Raw genomic sequence first — 20,144 nt, forward strand, 5'->3', positions numbered from 1 at the left:
ATTGCAAAAGCCTTTTCAAGTAGGCAGTTGCTGTAGTGAGTGATGCTCACTGTGGTAATGCTAATCCTGGAGTAGTCCCAGGGAAGCTGAAAGAATTCTTTGCCTGAATGGAGGCAGAAAGTAAAACCAAAAAGTTCACTGCTCTGCCTGCTGGTACAGGCAGTAAGCTCCTGCCTGTGCTCTTCTCTGTGTCTCCCTCAGCTACTGCTGTTAGAGATGGGGAAGGTCCAAACAGGCTCAGACAAAACCCATAAATGGGAACGCTCTATTAGAGCTTGGCCCAGCTCCTGCCATCACCCTGAGAGCTCCTGCCATGAGGCAGCACCTACCGAGCTGAGGCATGCAGGACAATAAAAGCAGGCTGAAGGCTTTTGCTTCAGAGCACTCTGCTCTTAATGTCTACTAATCACATCTCTGTTGCTTGCAAACGGCTAAGGTTAGCTGGGAATTAATGGGACTCCTCACACTGACAAAAGAAACAGTGCTCAAGCTGCAAAGGCAGTTCAAGAATGTTCTCTTTGGTCACTGTGTTTCCAGGAAAGCTCAATTCTGCTCATTTTCCAAGGCTTTCTAAGCATCTGGCTGAGAGAAGAATATACTGGTTTTAAATATGTATATATAGAGACACACATGCACAAGAAAACAGATCACTTTTGGCAGGATTTTCACTAGGACCTTCCAGGCGGGCCCTTATACTGAGAGGGCATCACATACCAACTTCCATACAAATTAGCATTTTCTCCGAAACTTGTCAATTCAACCCCAATATCAAATGTTTTAAACTTTTGAGCTTTAACAGCTTTAAATCCATGATTCTGGAAAGAAAAAACAAACAAATCGTATCCAAATCCCTGTCATTTGAACAAGTTGGATGTGCAGGTTGAAGTTCTGACAAAGCTATGGGTGCACAGGCTTTGTAGTGCTCAGAAATATCTTGAATGATAGGACAAGGGGCAATGGGTACAAGCTGGAACACAAGAGGTTCCAAAGAAAAACAAGGAAGAATTTCTTCACTGTCAGGGTGATGGGGCACTGAAACAGGCTGCCCAGATGGGTTGTGGAGTCTCCTTCTCTGGAGACATTCAAAACCCACCTGGATGAGTTCCTGTGTGACCTACTCTAGGTGGTCTTACTCTGGCAGGGGGTTGAACTAGATGCTCTTTTGAGGTCCCTTCCAGCCCTTGAGATTCTGTGATTCTCTAAATTGTCTCTGACACAAACGAGAGCGATTACCTGGGGTGTGCCAAGTCTTTCAATGAGAGGAACCAAATGTAGGGGAGCATACTTTGATTCTAGTCTCTTCATTTTAGCATCGAGTCTTTCACCCTCTGAAAGAAAAAAAGACAGAGCACTGATAAATTACAGTTAACCAAGAAAATTCCTATTTTCACCCAATCTGTATTCAGTATGGAAGAAAACTAGGTGTGTTATTTTTATAGGTGATTTCAGCTCTAAATAGTTGTTTAATGTGCTTTTTAGATAAATATATTTACAGTTTAAAAGGCTGCACTGCATATGCAAACAGAAGGATTTGTAGCAGAACACATTAATTAATGAAATTCAAGACAGAATATAAGGCTCTATTATGCTGCTGCTGCTAACATATTTAACTCCCACTTGTACTGAGCCAAGTAAATTGTCCTTATCATACACAAAATTCTTGACTGTCGACGCTGGGGTATAACGAGGGTGGAATCTTAGGTATAGCAAGGCTTAAAAAAAGCAGTTGGCACCCCCTCAACACTGACAAGTAGGAAATGTTCTCTGGCAAATGGGAAAATATTGTTTACGACAGCCTGGTGAGTTTTCCGCAGAGATCCAAGTAGCTGCGGTGAACGTGGAAATACTCTGAAAGCTTAACTGATGGGATCTCTCTGAGCAGAACAAATCAGTGAGAAATGGAGAGGAAAGGAGACAGGCGCAACAGAGAGAGAAGAGCAGTGTGAGGGGGGAAAAACCCAACAGCTCTCATTTTCTGATGATGAAGGATGAGGAAAGCAAAAGAAGCAACCCTGCAAACATCCACCACTGCACTCTCCATCAAAAAGCACGTGAAAAAGCTATTGTGACCAGAGACCACTTGTATTTACCTACTCTGCTGACAGACTTCCTATGCCCTGTATCATCAAGCCAAACTCATTTAACTGACAACCATCTAAGCTAAACAGCACCTTTAGAAAGGCCTCTCACCACATCCACACAGTGGGGTGACACTGCCCTGGGTATCCATCCCACTCGTCACAGTATCCAGTATCCCTGCTCTTCCTCTTGTAATTTGCACGGAGCCTTGCTAAGAAGAAAGGCAGGCAAACAGGCCTGAATGTGTCACCTTTGTCCCGTAACGAACAGTGGTGATGTAGAGGAGGACCGGGGACGGTCACTGAAACGGCAGCAACAGGCAAGGACAGCAGAAAGCGTTACCCAAAGGAAGGTGTTTGCACGTAGCCCGTACCTTTGACGTGAACTCTGGGCAGGATATTTTGGAACGGCGCCGCGTGCAGCAGGTCACACACTTCCTCCAGGGACTGAAATGAAAAGGAAGCGAGAGGCATTTAGGATGGAAGAATGCCCCAACCCCATCAGATCCCCAAAACGGGTGGGCTGCCAGTAGCATCCCATCCACCGCAGGAACAGCAGAGGGCAGCCAGCCTCCACCACGGCACGCAGCCATTCCCTCCATCTCCTCTCCCCATCGCTCCCAAGGACCGTTTGATTTCAGCCAGGCTACCTTGGCTGCCCAAAGACAACCCGGCAGCTCTCTCCTCCCACGCTCAGCTGGTAGTTCATAAAGGACAGGGTATTTATTAAAAAAGACTAATGCAGGGTGAGTAATTTCAGTGTGCGAGTGGCACGCGGACAGACAGACAGAGCGGTGAAGTTGACTCACTGCTTGGCTATTTTTACCAACTGTATTCCCACAGCCTGTTATCCAGGGGGGCATCTCCCTGCCAGGCAGGCTGACACACACGACAGCAGCAGCAAACTACCTTGCAGGAAGCATTTTACATCTCTAAGCGTGAGGGTGGAGGGGAAGGAAGACAGATGTCTTCTGCTTCTTGGCTGCTGTACATGCAGAGAAAACACAGAGATGACCAGAAGCAGACACGTGGCTTTGGTAAACCCCTTTCCTCATTTTTGGAGCAGAGGCCCTGCTTATTTGTAGTCTCTCGGCACTAGTATTAGAAGAGACATTCATCAGCCACACCCCTTCAGCAAGGCCAGGGTACTGGAACTAATATGCCTTTCCCACAGCTGGATCCTTAGAGAAGGACCTGTTGCTTTTAAAGGTCTTTTCCAACCTAAATGCTTCTATGATTCTTTGTCAATGCTACAAATGTGCATGTGCTAGGCGGCCAAAATCGCCAAGACCCACCCGCTAGCACAAATGCACTCAGACCTACATTTTGCACCAGGGTAAATCCCAGTTTAAGTTATGATAGATGACCATGGTGAGAAAATACTGAAGTTTGAGACAAGCCGTCAGGGCACCAATGAGGGCAAAAACTAGAGGAAGGCTAGCTTGGCCTTTCTCTACACACCCTATTAGCCTGAACCCAAGTAGTCCAGTTTCTCATTTTGTTTCACTTATGTCATTAAGGTGTGGAGTCTCCTTCCTTGGAGGCCTTCAAGACCCGCCTGGACACATTCCTATGTGACCTGATCTAGGTGGACCTGCTTCTGCAGGGGGATTGGACTAGATGATCTCTAAAGGTCCCTTCCAACCCTACCATTCTATGGTCCTATGATTACTGAAGGCGCATTCACTGCTTGCCACTTGGCCCTCTGATTACTCTCCACCACGAGGGAGTGATCCTCTAGCACCAGGAACAGTGTGTCTTCATTACCTTATCTACCATCAACAGCTTTAATACACCCTAGGGAAGAAGTCCTACATCAGGACTTATTTTTGTGCAATGGCAGGCCCCCAGCCAGCTTGCTGAGGAAATGACATAGCTGGATTGCACTCAGCAAAGCTCTCTGTGATGGACAGCCCAGCCTCAGTGCCAGCATGTGCTTGCACAGCGTGGGTAGAGTGTCCTGTACACACAGGCAAGGGAGAGACTGCTTATCCAAGCTTCAAAAAACACAACATAGGAAAAGAAAGGGAAGACAGCACACCTCTTCGTTTTTCTGGCCCATGAGCAATACCCAACTTTCCCTCTGCTTACAGAACCCGAAAGCATAATGACCAAGAAACTGAATGTCTGGCCATTTTGTTTGAACAGGAGATTGTAGAATGGGAAAGAAGAGTGGGAAAAGAAAAGGAGAGGTAAGGATCAAGAGCAACTGCAGCACTGTGCCCTCAGCAGTGGGGAGCTTTGCATGCTGTGAGGTAGAGGCTAGGCAGAGAGGAAGCAGAAGAAAAAGTGGACATAAATCAGTCTCATTCAAACTCGGACTGATGAGTGTCTGGCAGAGCAGGCACCACTGGCAGCCATCCTGGCAGCAAGAAGGGTGCCCAAGAAGTCCATGTTCACTCCGCGATGTTTCAGACAAGAGGAATGACAAGCAAGGAAAGAAAAGAACAGTACCAGATGCCCAGTTCAGAGACCGTGACCAACTGCAGGAATACTATATGCAATTGTGATTTGTGATAATGGTCGTACTATTTGATCGCCAGGTACTGTACAAACGCAATGTGTCTCACCCAGCAAAGCCAGGCATCGCTGCTGTCTCACAGACATGAAAGCCCCTGCAAGGCTGCAAGAGCTCGGAGAGCAGGGAACTGTCTCAACCCATCTGCTCATCAGCAATGGCAAACTTGCAGATTTCAGCCTTGTTATTTATGATGTTAGTAATAAAAAATTGAGAGCACATTTTGAAAGACAGATGGGTTTTTAACTAGCACAGCAGGGACCTACCAGACTCTGTTCGATGAGGAGGCAAAACAGGACAGCATTTCCCACTTCCCGCAAGTTCTGGAAACAGACAGTCTTCAGTTCTGCATATTCAACGATGTCCTTCAACTGATGGTGGAAAAACTCCAAGATACCTGAAATCAAGAGAGAAGCAAACAAATTAAGTCTCGGGAGCCAGAAAGAAATCTAGTGGTGATCACCCAGGCACACCTTAGGAAAGAAGAGAAAAAGATTCTGGTCACGTGGGTTAGAGTCACAAGGATCAGGATTCATTTTTCCTTCTGCCTCAAAAGCACACCAATTTTCTAACCAATTTGCTTGTTCAAAGCTTGCAGTGAGCGTGCATAAAAACACTGTACCAGAGCACAGGTAAGCAAGGTTACATGTTTATAGCTCTCTCCCCATGTATCAGCACATAAAGGAGATTTTTATCTCCAGATGTGCAGCCAGGAGGAAACTGAAAGGAGCAGTGTTTAAATACATTCAAAATCTGAAGGTTATAAAGCATTAAGCCAGTGAGGTGCTGACCTTTTTAACTGGATAAATCACACAAAACAAGGTGCCTAGCTTCTCACTCCTGGAAGAAAAAGAGCTAATATAAGTGGTAAGTAAACAATTTCCTGGAGGAAATTTCTAGGACTAGGGGTAATGGAAAAAAGCTGGAATAGCAAAAGTTCCAGTTAAAGAAAACTTCTTTCCTGTGAGGGTGAGGGAGCCCTGGCACAGGCTGTCCAGGGAAGGTGTGAAGTCTCCTTCTCTGTAGGTCTTCAAAACCCACCTGGATGTGTTCCTGTGTGACCTGATCTAGGTGGACTTGCTTTAGTAGGGGGTTGGACTTGATTTAGAGGTCACTTCCCATCCCTACCATTCTATGATTCTGTGTGATTCTGTGAGGAGCAGGAAGAGGGATGGGTTCGTGTCTGGTGTCAGTCCCATTCCAGCCTCTGTCCCTCAATTTGCTGCACCACCTGACACGGTCAGTTCACAGCTATTAGTTTTCAAGGACGCCAGAGCCAGGCAGAAGCAGAGAGCTAAATGTACAGGGAACAGAGGTGGTATCAGGATACAGCTCTGATGGTACTACTGCCAGTCAGAGGTGATCTGCAACCTCACTAAGCCAAACACAGAAATCACAAGTCAGGCTCTGCTGGCAAGGGTACATCAGATCCTGTTGACAAGCACATTCAGAAACACTGTTTCTGTTAAAGTTTTGGCAAAAGCTGTTAAAAAACAGCAAAATTCTGATTTTAAACCCCACATAATTTACATAAACACATGTCTTTTCCATGAACCTCTCCAAAACAACAGTGTCACTTAACATGCTGGTGGATTTCCAGCTCCCTTACCCTGGCCTCAGGAAGGTTGTTCAGTCCTTTGGTTGAGATGAGCTCAGGAGACTTTGGGCCTGGCAGCTTCTGCAGGGCCTCAACCTGGTCAGCACTCAACACGGTGGAGTTTAAAGCCACGTGCAGGATGGGCCAGGAAGAGCAGACAACTGCAGCAGGTCAGACAGTTCTCTGGCTTTTTACAAGTTAATGTTTATCAGCATTTTTCCATCTGTCTGCACAAGCCTGACCCTTTTAAAAAGACACCAAAACCCTTAACTGATGGCAGAAGAAAATGCACCCTGTAATGCTTTCAAATTGCATGCTACATTTGGCAGGTCATTTCCATTGCACTGAATTAAGTCGACCCAATCACATCTAAAGCAATTGAAAGGAGACAAGGAAAGAGAGCACAGATGCCTCCCACCACTTTTCTCTTCTGTTTCCCAGGTGCAGCTGATGGACACTTCCCATGCAGGAGATTAGCCCTTGGTGTGTACCCAGCAAGGCAACAGCTCAGAGGGGAGCACACAAATCTGAAACACAGCCTGGAGCTGATATATTTCAAGTAAATCCCTCAAATTCAGCAGGGGAACTTGAAAATATACAGTGAAGAAAGGAGCTGCATGGCTAACTACAGAAACTAATTACTAACACAAAATGTCAGTCAAGTGTATGGTGAGGGGATGCAGGAGCAGCTCAGTTACATCTCAGGTGTGTCAGTAGAAAGTCTGCAGTAAATGAGTGTTCAAATGTGCATTCAGCAGAGATAAACTTCAGATCTCACTTGAGTCATTTAACAACTCAACAAAAGCCCCACAGAACTGAAAAACTAATGGAGGAAGGTCAGATGTAGCGAGTGCATTGGTGAGCTCAATTTATTCAAAGGCATTCAAATCTAGCTAAAAACACAAACCAGTCACACCAGCACATCACCAGCACCCTCCTTCACGTAACATGAGGACTATGCAATGCAAAAGCTCTGTGTTCATTCAGCACAGTGGTATGAAGACCAATTGCAGTCCCTAGGTGGTGTAGCAGCAGTGAGCACTTGTGTTTGTGGTTTAAACATACCTGCCCTCCATGGCAACGAAGTAGAAAAGGCAGAGTGATAAAGCAGAACATTTCTCAGAAAGAAAATGTTGATGTTAGGGAAAAAATACAAAGTGAGGGAACTGAAGCAAGCCTTAGCTACACACTTTTTTTTTTCATGTGTTTTAGTTACACACACTAGTACTCCCTTTGTGTTTTTGCCTGTTGGGAAAGGGCTTCCACACCTAGCATCAAAGGTCTTCTAAGGATCAACTGCTAGAAGTCAAGTCAAACACTTTCCTCATACCATGACTTTCTGGATTGTGTCATCCTGGGCTTGGGTCTGTGCCATAAAGGAAGTCAAACTAGAATATCTACTGACGGTTCTGAGCTTAACATCCACAACATGTACACAGAAACTGATGGTGAATCAACAGAAGGGCTGTAAGACTCCCCGAAGCACAGCAAGTAACCGTAGACTTCTCCACACGGTCACCATGGTGAGAAAGCACTTCTGAGCAACTAGGATATTGGTGACAAGGACAGACATGAAGAAATTTTCCCATTTAGCTTGTGAGGGAAGCAACTGGGTGAGAAATAGAAGCTGAACAGAGCAGCAAGGACAATTCTGCTACTGCAACACAGAAACAACCATCTGTCATGACAAGGATGGAAAAGAAGGGGAGTTCAGACCTGTGGCTTCTGTGGAAAGTTTCAGAAAAGGGATCAATGTCCAGAAAGATAAAGAGAAAATTTTCTCAATGTTACAGGGACAATGAAATCCTGAGAATATCCCATGTCACCTACAGCAAATATTAAGGAGCAGGATGGCACAGAGAGAAACCAGGAGCAGCAGAGGGTCAGCAACGAGGAATTCATACTGAAGGTGTGACTGAAACCAAAGCAAGACAGCAACTCTGCCTAAAAGCAGCAGCATAAGAGAAGTTAAAGAGGCTTGAGGTTCATACCATAAAAATTACATGTTGTCTTTTACAGTCACTCAAGGTGAAGAATTCTTCTCCAGGTCCTTAAGCAAGACCCTTATTTCACCACCCAAAGCCCCAGTCTCCATAAACAGAGAGATAAATACATCCCCCCTACACACATACATTCACCAACAAAACATCTCACTACTTCAAAAATCTGCCACCCAGTCTTTAGCAGTTGTTCCAAATGCTGCCATCAGTGGTGTACAACTTCCAGGTTTGATTTACCAGCAAAACAAACTAAATTTTACAGAGGTACACAGGCTATTTTCAACGGAATGGAAATGACACTGAAAGTAGGATCTGCGCTGCAACAGAGTCCCGTGGCAGAAATACATCACCGTGTTTTCATTAACGTTTGAGCAATGGCATTCCACGTTATACTTCCTGACACTGTACAGTGCCCAGAACTGTATGTTTAGGAAAGACTGTGTAGGCAAACTGAAGCCCTGTAAAAAGAACAAGTGTCTTAGGAAAGTTAATTTCACTTAACTGCATGCAGCTCTTCCTCTTTCTCCTAATTTTATTTACGGGTACAATTCATAAGCCACTGAATTAGTTAAATATATACACAGTATTTTGCAAGGCAAATGAATCAAATAAATCCCTCTCTCCAAGAAAGCAACTGTAATTAAACCTCTCTATTCAAGAAATGATATGAAGTGTCATGATAATCAATTTTATAATCCCACTTTCCGATTTACACAGATCTCCACAGAAGCAAAGGCTGTTGATATAAAATAGATCCAGTGTAGAACAGAAGATTAGTAAAGGATTAAGTTCCGTCTTTGCTTCCAAAAATCCCATCTCAACAGCACTCAAACAGCAGATGCCAAGTTTCAGCTGTGCAGCCTGTACATGAATTAATTTAGGACCAAATCAACACATGCAACACAAAGTTGGTTGGATTTCTTCACTTGGGTCACCTTTCACTTTCTATCAAACAAGCTCATTTCACACTTACAGACTGAAATCAAACACATTACAGAGCTTGTAACACTTCTGGTACCTGAAAGATTAAGACAAAAATTTAGCCATTAATTCTAGAATTGAATTGCTGACTCACAACAAACCAGGTGTTGAATGTAATTCTTGGTCTAGTTGTGTCTTGGGTAGTTTTACATGACTGTTGGCAAATAAAATCTGCTCATCTGCAACAGCAAAACTGCTCTCAAGAAACTGAGTGCTATAAAAGACCTTCAGTTTACATTCACTTTCATACAGACCTTCAAATAGTAGCTACAAATATGTTTTTGGCTCACAAGAGACATCATTAACTCTGCATTTCAGCAGTCAGGCCATTCCTTTCAACAGAAATGTTCCCAAGGTTTAAGCACATACACACATCTGGAAACTATGATCACAGAACCTGTGCACTGTGTTTATTTTGCTAGAAAGAAATATCCTACTGTCCTGCATATCTAAATGAGTTCTTACTGCCCTTTCACAACCATCTAGGTGATCTGGGTTGCCCCCAAATTCTTTCAGTCTGCTATTCCCTCCCAAATCTTTAGCCAATGGATAGCTTCCAGGTTTCTCTGATTTCATTTCATAGAGCCACAGAATTTTAGGGGTTGGAAGAGACCTTTATAAATCATCTAGTTCAAACTCCCTGCAGAACAGGTTCACCTAGATCATGTCACACAGAAACACGTCCAGGTGGGTTTTGAAGACCTCCACACTCTCCCTGGGCAGCCTGTGCCAGGGCTCCCTCACCATCACAGTGAAATAGTTTTTTCTTATGTTTAAATGGAACTTTTTGTGTTCCAGCTTTATCCTATTATCCCTTGTTCTGTTGCTAGATACCATTGAAAAAAGGGATGTCCCAACCTCCTGACACCCACCATTTAGATATTTGTAAATATTAATGAGATACCCCGCCCTCAGTCTCCTCCAGACTAAACAGCCCCAGTTCCCACAGCCTTTCCTCATATGAAAGATGTTCCAGTCCCCTGATCATCTTGGTGGCCCTGCGCTGGACTCTCTCCAGCGCCTCCCTGTCCTGCTTGAGCTGAGGAGCCCAGAACTGGACACAGGACTCCAGATGAGGCCTCACCAGAGCAGAGTAGAGGGGGAGAAGAACTTCCTTCAACCTGCTGGCAACACTCTTCTTGATGCCTCCCAGGATGCCATTGGGCTTCTTGGCCACGAGGGCACATTGCTGGCTTTATGTTTAGTTTATTATCAATCAGGACTCCCGGCTCTCTCTCTGCAGAGCTGCTCTCCAGCAGTTTGACCCCCAGCCTGTACTGGTGCATGGGGTTGTTCCTTCCCAGATGCAGGACTCTGCACTTGCCCTTGTTGAACCTCATGAGGTTCCTCTCTGCCCAACTCTCCAGCTGGTCGAGATCCCGCTGAACAGGAGCATTTATGGCATCTTATTTTTTTTAAATAAGAAGCATGGAAATGGTGCACACTTAGGAAAAAAACCACACTATTAAGCTACTTTCTCAACAAGTTTATAACTTGCTAAGCTCATTGGTTTGTTTTGTTTTCAAAAAAACCCACTTTGTTTTGGAAGGGTGATGTACCAGTGACAAAAACCTAAGCCTCATCTTGCAGCACAGTTGACAAATTACTTTCCTTGTTGTGTCTGACACCACTTCAGAGTGGCAGGACGTGAAACACAAACTTATCAAAAGCAGGAATGCTGTATTCAAACACAGGAAAAACGGCAGAAGTAAAAGTTACCTACAAGATGAACATTCAAACTCTCACAGGCCAATATTCCTTTAAGAGCTTTAGTGACTTTCAAAGGTCCCTTTAAAAATCTTTATGCTTAATGTATTTTTAGACAAATATTTTTATGACTACAAGATGAGCAAGTTCCTCACTGCTTTAGACCGTTCCTATGGAAACAAGCCCATTGGCAAACAGGAGGCCTGAACGAGTCTGGTGCCACTGTCTGTCCCCTGCTCCTTTTAGCAGGAATAAATCACCATTTAGAAGCAGTCTAGAGCGCTGATTATGTAGAGCTCAAGGAATTGCAATTGGAGTCCAAACAAAACCCTCCAAATTAAAAGTCTGAGGTGTATGAAATAGCTAGAGGCTTACTTACTGAGCACACTTAAATCACTTTGCTTAGGGAGAATGGACTCAGGAAATGAATTCTGAATCGATAAATGAATGTTACATCAAGACAGATGGGAATCTACATGCTTAATCCACGGATTGGAATCACAGTTTTGGTCTGTACGTGTAGGTAGTTCCAATTATAAAAGTGATTAAATGGTTTGTTATGATATAATAGAAGCAGCATACAGACATGCTCCACAGACTTACTACTACAACTACTAACTCCTGCGGGAAGATTTCAGAGGCAGAGGAGGGAACAGACAAGAGTTGGCACGTATTAGCTTGCGTTTTCTGTGGTAAACTTAGGAAACAAGGTGTGGCAAAGACTGCTACAGAGTGTGGCACAGAAAGGAGAGGACAGTGATTCCAATCAAGCACAGTTTGAGCCTGTCCCTCTACAATATGGCAGTTCCTCCTCAACATGCCAGATAAGGGCTAGAATATACAGTACATCCTCATCGCAGAGAATATTTTGTCAGTCAGAGCTGCTCCATGATGAGGAGGTGTCAAGAGAGCACAACATGATTCTTCAGTGATGGGATAGAGGGATGAAGTGCCTTGAGCCTCCAGAACCCTCTTCTGTCTGGTGTCTTCAAAAGCAAAGGGAGAGGTGGTGTGACAGTGCTATAAAAGCTGTCTCTGCCATTTCTTGGAAGAGACTCTCGGGGAGATTTTTAAGTGTCCATTGCTACAAATAGTTCAGAACAGGAAAAATCCATGTGTCAAGAAACAGGGGCAAAGAAGAAGCAGAGAATCAGATGGATTTCTGAGATCCAATCCAATTATAATTGTGCGACCTTTCATCATAAAACCAAGAGCTACTCTGATCTCTCGGTTCAGCAGGTATCTCAACATAGGGGATTTCTTTTGCAAGAGTAAAAGTGAGGTCACAGCAGTTTGTGATCTCCACAAAACAGTCTAACAAAGCATTTCAAAATGTTTTAATTGATCCTGTGAAGGCTACCATTGCTCAAGTAAAGTTTTGCCTTACCCATAGCATGGGTTGCATTTAACCTCAATAGAAAGCTCCTGTTTAAGTCCCTGGCATCTCCTGCCAAATACTTACTCCTTACAGGTGAGCACTTCTGGCAAGACACACGAGCTTCCTAATGTCACCTGTGGCATCACAGACCCCGGTGATGCATAATCTATATTTGAGAATACCTATTGCTTTTGCATTCAGACCTTAATGAGTGGCTAAAAACCTCAGAGAGATTATTTTTAGACTGCTAACCACCATGATTCATCCATTTCTATGCTCCAGGGAGAAAAACAGGAAGGAAACACTTAGTAAGCCCTCGATTTCGTTTAACATTGGTAATGAGCGTCAAGCAAGCTGTGGGAAGCAGAAAAAACACCCAGCCTCATTCCAGCTGGAGTGGCATTTAATAAACCTAAGCGACTCTCAAAAAATAAAGATATACTCAGGCAGTGGGTGGCAATGGAAGGATTAATTTGTGTTAATTAGAAGTTGTGGAGGAGGAATATTTTTTTTTGGGGGGGGGGGAAGCAGTTTCAGAATTTCAGTGAACAATGTGATAAATATTAATTAGCCAATTATTTCTCCATAGTGGCAAGCAGCTTTCAAAGTCATTTCTTCTTCTGCAACTGTCACACCTCCTGTTAAGTGGCTAAGATGCACCCCACATAACTATTCTGGCAGGACCAGTTTGCCTCAGCAGTATTACTCCTTTTATTTTACATTTGGTAAGAGCAAAGGAAAAGGGAAGAGAGGTTTTTCTGGACAAACAGGCTTATCAAAATTAAGACACTTAAACAGAACAAGCCTAAGAGGCTAACTTGCAGAAGGAAAAGCTCAACATGCTGCTGACAAAAACTAGAAACAGGAACTATTCAGCTCCTAAGGCTGTCTTTATATAGACTGTCATGCTTTTGTTTTCCCCTAAGCACAGAACTCTTAAAACTTTATTGAAGTACTTTCAGATTTTTTAATTATGAAAAAACCCCAAAACTAAGAGTTCTGATTATTGGGAGAGAAGAGAGGGAGTGAAAGACAGAGGTACACATGATCCAGAAGATGGTGACTAGCGTCACCTTGTCAAGGCTGCTATAATAACACCAAACATGAACTAACCTGGAGAACCATACTCATGTCTCGGTAACCTACAGATCTTGGGCATCACTTCCATTAGGGTCTTGACATACTGAAGTATCGTCCCTTGTAACTAAGAGAAAACAGATGTGTGTAAACACGTCAGGGTTATTGAACTAAGAAACTTCACAACAAACTGCATTCAAACTACACATGAACTGAACAAGCTCTAAAAATCTTGCATTTAACTCTGTCAGTCATCATCTTAAAGAAGGTAACTTTTTCAAATGAGTATGATTGCACTTTCCTTCATGTAGCATCAGCTGCTTCTTGCCACAGGAAGAGTGACATACCACCTAAGGCCAGAAAGGTAAGAAAAGAAAGAAATCCAGTTCTTTCTTGCAGACTGTCTTTATTGTCCACCAACTTTCTGATTTTTGGTAAAAGAGTTGCCTTTGAATGCTTTCAAATGCAGCAAGAGACAAATCCTTAGTGTTGAGTATGTCTGTAACAGCTCAGAACCGGCTATTCCAGATGTGGGCCCAGCCTACAGTCAGTCTGCCTTCCTCCCACTAGTCACCTATCTCTTACCTGTCTCCTTACATCTAAGTATTTGCATCAGCAGGGTACCTCCCCCAAGACCTTTGAACCTTCTTCACAAATGCCCAAGCGTTCAATACCACCTTTAATGAGCTGAGATGACTTACCACCTAAATAAATAATTCTAAAATTCTCCCAAAACAACACACCAACACTCGACCCCAAACCATGAAAAATAACTGGGTTTTCCTCTTTCCCTAAAGCTTATGCCACAGCATCTCTTCAAGCGGGCTCCAACCTTTCTAGGAACATCACAAACATACTTAGAACACTGTGGCAATCACTGCAATCAAAGTGTTGAATGTGTCAAGATTACAAATACTACAGCTACTCCCTGGTATAGATGGATTATTTTGGCAGTATGCTCCTTACAGGCAACAAGGACAAGGAGAAAAAGACAATTTCTTTGGCTTAAACTTAACTGTGTATACATAGATACTAATAATATAGCAAACAGTCAGCCCCTGTACCTCCTCCTAGTTACAGAAATGGCTCTTTCCAATACAAAGTAACCAGGCTTTAAGGATAACTTCTTCAACATCTGGTCTGAGCACTCTTCTAAATAGGCTTGATGCTATCTATTGCTAGATCAGGCACAGAGATTAAACCTTCCTTGTTATTAAGGCATCATCTGTCAATGTTATTAATGAAAGCCCTGAAGCCAAACGAGGCAGAAAGCATCCCTCCAGCTGTTCTCAGAAAAATATCGAGACAGTGAATTTACAGTACAAACTTTTCAAATCAGCTAATCTGAAACATTTGTTCTTTTACAGAGTTTACTCAGGACCTAAAAGCACAGATCTCCATCAGTTAAATTCATCCCCAATGAAGAATCCATAGTTTTCAAAACACTACACAGGCAACCAAGACACATCTTCTACTGCTCTCACGAGACACTGGTTACTCTCAAACACAGCTTAGATTGAACTTCAATTAAAGTACCATTTTTGTTAGTTTCATCTGAGATCTTACTTTAGCTTTGTTTTTCTTGAGACATTTCCTATCAGAAACCATTTGGAGTAGCAGAAAATGAAAGACAACTGGCATACCAGGCTCTTGACAACTTTCAGCAGCTCCTCCATCACCACAGCAATACCCTGATAGCCAAGGAGCCTACAGATGACTTTAAAGTGAGGGGGACCAACGAAATTCCTGTAGTTGCTGTAGATGCTGGAATATGCCAGATTCAATGCCTAAAATGAGAGAACAGATTTGGTTAATGAACACTGCAGCTTACTACATCTTTGTAACCATCTTATTTAAACAGCATTTTAACACATATTAAAAATAAAATAATAACTTTGTATATCTTTCTCCAGGAAAGCAAAATACAAAACTAGGCAAGAAATCCAACCAAAATCTCTGTATTGCCAAGGAAAACTCACGCTTTTTCCCCACCAGGCATCTTCCACTTACCACTTATAAAGACATTAACTTTTCCTCTTTTGCATGAGTAGTCAATGTCAGTGTTCAGATCCCTGAATTTAAAGCCCAGCTTCTATTCCTATATCATATCCATTTTATGAACAAAACATCTTGAAAGCAATTACTTCAATTTTCAGTTCATAAGTGTTTTAAGTCTCTGGGGACTCAACTACAAAAAGAGCCTGCTTTCTGCAGTTACTGCTCTCTGTGACTAATTAATAAGGATCTCTCTTTCAAACCCCTTCGTTTCGCTTTGATCTTGTGTATAGCTAAGTCTGAGATGTAACCTCATGGAAATTCTTCCAGAGTTTTGTAAATAGGACCAGGTGCTTTGCCATATAAATCATTACTTCTTTAAAGTGAATACAACTGTACAGACTGATGCCGTGTAGGGATCAAAGAGGAGTTAAATTAACATCCCCCATTTCTTTAAGTGGCTTGTCCTCCTAATATCCTGAAATTTAGTTTTAAAAGGGGTTCTTGTCTACCTTTCTTGCTGAAGGTTCTATTGTGTTCCTCTTCTGCAGTTCTCGTTTTGACACACACATGAAAGGCAGCACACTGTTAGATTTGAACTCTACACACATCAGCTGTAACAAAAAATTTTCCTTCACCAGTATCAAACACCACCTCTGACCTTCCCTTCAGTGCAGATCCTGCCCCAATCATCCATGCCAGTCGATACCAGAAACCACAACACATGGCACTGCACGAAGAAACTACTAGGAATTCAAGTCCTGATACTCTATCAAGCTCTTAGAGGGTATCAGTATCATAAAAGAAATGGGCTTATACTTCATCTTTAGAAGAGATCAGGATAGAAGGTGCACATTTTTATGTTGTAAATGTCTATAGAGTTTCCAACATGTTTTGAACTATGATCTTACAAATGTATAAACTGGATTCTAGTGAATGCATATTTGGCAACAAGTTAACACCTTTTGATCACCTTTTGTGGATGACTTAAATGCACTTCCCAAACCTTCATGGGTCAAAAATTGATGCACTATGGAAAAAATACATGAAGGTGCAGGCTCAGAAGAGAGTGTCTATCTCATAACAAGAGAGAATTACAGATCCAAAACCAACTTTCTGAATTAGGCAACTCCTGACCTAAGTGATAAACTTTGCATGTTATTAAAACACACACAAAATTACACAAATTTTATCATGCTTCAATAACCACAGGAACTTAGAATCATAGAATGGTAGGGTTGGAAGGGACATTTAGAGATCATCTAGTCCAACTCCCCTGCAGAAGCAGGGTCACCTAGATCAGGTCACACAGGAACATGTCCAGGAAAGTCTTGAAAACCTCCAGAGAAGGAGACTCCACACCATCCTTGGGCAGCCTGTGCAAGGGCTCCCTCACCTGAACAGTGAAATAGCTTATGTTTAGATGTGATGATTTAAACATTATGTTTAAATGGAACCTTTTGTGTTCCAGCTTCATCCCATTACCCCTTGTCTTGTCACCAGATACAACAGAAAAAATGGTGCCCCAACCTCCTGACACCCACCCTTTAGATATTTATAAATGTTAATAAAATCTCCTCTCAGTCTCCTCTTCTCCAGACTAAACAGCCCCAGTTCCCGCAGCCTTTCCTCATAAGGAAGATGCTCCATTCCCCTGATCATCTTGGTGGCCCTGCGCTTGACTTTCTCCAGCACTTCCCTGTCCCTCTTGAGCTGGGAAGCCCAGAACTGGACACAGGACTCCAGATGAGGCCTCACCAGAGCAGAGTAGAGAGAGAGGAGAACTTCCCTTGACCTGCTGGCCACACTCTTCTTGATGCATCCCAGGATGCCATTGGTCTTCTTGGCCATTGCTGGCTCATTTTCAGTTAATTATCAACAATTACTCCCAGGTCTCTGCAGAGCTGCTCTCCAGCAGGTCAATCCCCAGCCTGTACTGGTGCATGGGGTTGTTCCTTCCCAGATGCAGGACTCAGCACTTGCCCTCATTGAACCTCATAAGGCTCTTCTTTGCCCAACTCTCAAGCTATTTATTTCTGCAATGTGAAAATTAAAGAAGTTCCCAGTACTGAAATTTACTTAAAGGTTTTTTTATACTTCTACATGTCTGAACTTCTGTCTCCATCTATGCGACAAAACCATACAGCAGAACAGCCTGACCACCAGAAAGTGGGTTTTGCAGACTTTGGGTTTGTTATCTTGAGGGTCCTGGTGAACAAGTAGCCCACCACAAGCCAGCAGTATGTCCTTGCAGAAAGGGTGTACTAACAACCAGCGGGGCTGCATTAGGCAGAGCACTGCCAGCATGTTGAGGGAGATGATTCATCACTTCTACTCGACATAGGTGAGGCACATCTGGAGTACCGAGTCCAGGGCTTGTCTCCTCAGAACAGGAGAGACACAGAGAGATGTATGGGAGATATCAGCAGTGGACCTCAAAGATGATCAAGGGACTGGAGCATCTTTGCTGAGAGGAAAGGCTGAGAGCTGCGACTGTTCAGCCTGGAGAAGAGGAGGCTCAGGGAGATTCACATCCACATGCATAAGCAACTAAACTGGGGAGTAAAAATGATGGAGCTAACCTTGCTCGCCAGTGCTCAAGTGACAGGACAAGGGGTAAAGGGCACAAACAGCAATTCTCATTTAAGTATCAGGAAAAATCTTCACTACTCTGAGAATTGCCAAACAGAGAGGCTATAGAGTCTCTGTCCTTGGAGATGTTCAAGGCTGGACAGACATCCCTGAATGACCCGCTGCAGGTCACCCTGTTCCAGAGGGTTCCTCGGCCTCATTCATTTGCCTCTCTGGGAAGTTCTGTTCTAAGGACCATGGGCTTGTGATGATTTTGTGGAGGAGGGCTGTTTCCAAATACTCATCCATTTTTTCTGTGAACCTAAACTAAAATAGACACTTGGCTAATTGTTAGACTCCTAACATACCGGTCCTGCTGTTAGATTAGAGGTGACTAAAAAGATCAACTCCAAAAACACCACATTGGGTGGGCAACCCTAAAGCTGTATCCCTTGAGTACAACATGAGTGTTTCCATAGCTCTCCACACACAGAACAGGGGGTCTCAGGCACCGATAGGAGAGAGAAATTAAAGGTCAAATCTTAAGAAAATACATGCAGATGAACGTCTTGATCATAGAATCATAGAACGGTAGGGGTTGGAAGGGACCTTTAGAGATCATCTAGTCCAACCCCTGCAGAAGCAGGTTCACCTAGATCAGGTCACACAGGAACGTGTCCAGGTAGTCCAAGGAAGGAGACTCCACACCCTCCCTCTGGGCAGCCTGTGCCAGGGCTCCCTCATGCTCACAGTGAAATATTTTTTCCTTATGTTTAAATGGAACTTTTTGTGTTCCAGCTTCATCCCATTACCCCTTGTCCTGTTTCTAGATACAACAGAAAAAAGGGATGCCCCAACCTCCTGACACCCATCATTTAGATATTTGTAAATATTAATGAGATCCACCCTCAGTCTCCTCTTCTCTAGACTAAAAGATACAACCAAGTATTTGTGTAATTGTCCCCAAAAGGTGAGATCTCATCTTTTGCTTTTGATGTTTCCTATCAAATAGGTCTCCACAATAAATGTGTCCAAAGTATCTATTTCAGCTATAGTACATGGAGAATTTTACTTCAGTAGGTTAAAACATTTTACTGCCGTGAGGTTCAGGGGAAGGAACTCCACACAGCAGAAATCTGTCATAGAAAAGCAAGCCCTAAAAACATGATTTTGGTATTTAAAAACTCACCAATACATCACAGTAAGAAACCAGCCAATCTAAAAATACATCTTTCTTTAATATTTCCCTCACGGGGAAGTACCTAAAATGGTTCACCTGTAAACACTGGATTAGCAGAGCTTTACAAACTGTGACAAAAGGATTTAGAGAACATCACCACACGCCACTGCTGCTTCCCCCCCATGATGCACAGAAGCGTAAAATGCTTAGGGAAGAAGCCACTAACAAAGTGGGGATGGGGGTGGAAAGGCAGAGAAGGAAAGAGGGAGTTCATTATTTTTTAAGCTATGCTTGCTCCCTCCCCTACTTACATTTAGAAAAAAAAAGCCCAAAGAGATGCTAGTTGCTGATGTCATCAAAGTGCTAACATTAATCACTCACAGCATCACTGGTACACGCACAAGAGCATATAACAGGGATGTTCAGGCAATCCAAGGGGAGGCAAGCAGAAGAGGGGAGGGAAAGGCATTATTATTTCTCCTGTATGTTGTTCGAAAAGCAAGGCAACAGCATCTTCAGACAAGATGTGCTCTTGCATGAATTTCAGTGGAAGAGACAAAGAAACCATGCCACCAGCAGCATCGGGGATAAAAACTGAAAGCACCAAGCAATGAGAATTCAGCCCAGGGAATCTGAAGGGAAGAAAAAGCAAACTGGCAAGCAGAGATCAGGCAGGAAATAACTCACTCATGTGAAAAAGGATAAAGAAAACTTAACGTTTCCATCATTTTCACAGCAGCATCACCGCCTGAAAATTCTGTCCTGAAATTTCCGTCAGGAAGTGACAGTAAGTACTGACTTTATAATCTATAGAACATTTACATGTCAGTAATTGTGTGTCTTCAAATAACTGACATTCTGCAATAATAGAAATGTATTATGGTTATTTAATTAAAATCCAAACATTCTACTCACAAATGCTATGAGGATGAAAACTATTGTTTCTAGATTGTGTCAGGAAGTGTTCCACAAAAGTAATATAGAAATAATTTGAAGTAACTGAGATCTATTAGCTAAGGAGAAGACAACTGAGCAAGTAAAAGCTCTTGATCTTACTAACAC

At 43.1% G+C, this 20,144-nt stretch overlaps 1 protein-coding gene across 2 annotated transcripts in view; it reads right to left on the bottom strand.

Annotated features, from left to right (window-relative positions):
• CYFIP1 (cytoplasmic FMR1 interacting protein 1) overlaps positions 1–20,144 on the bottom strand; it is an 83,088-nt gene that overhangs the window by 2,626 nt on the left and 60,318 nt on the right. For both annotated transcript variants that reach the window (XM_061998206.1, XM_061998199.1), the window contains exons 24-28: positions 14,980–15,123; positions 13,373–13,463; positions 4,863–4,993; positions 2,453–2,525; positions 1,234–1,328 (exon numbers count right to left, since the gene is read on the bottom strand). In XM_061998206.1, the coding sequence (XP_061854190.1) occupies positions 1,234–1,328; positions 2,453–2,525; positions 4,863–4,993; positions 13,373–13,463; positions 14,980–15,123 (534 nt within the window). The remainder of the gene's footprint in view (positions 1–1,233; positions 1,329–2,452; positions 2,526–4,862; positions 4,994–13,372; positions 13,464–14,979; positions 15,124–20,144) is intronic.

This window comes from Colius striatus, chromosome 1 (genome assembly GCF_028858725.1).
Source record: "Colius striatus isolate bColStr4 chromosome 1, bColStr4.1.hap1, whole genome shotgun sequence".
In the NCBI taxonomy this organism is placed as follows: domain Eukaryota; kingdom Metazoa; phylum Chordata; class Aves; order Coliiformes; family Coliidae; genus Colius; species Colius striatus.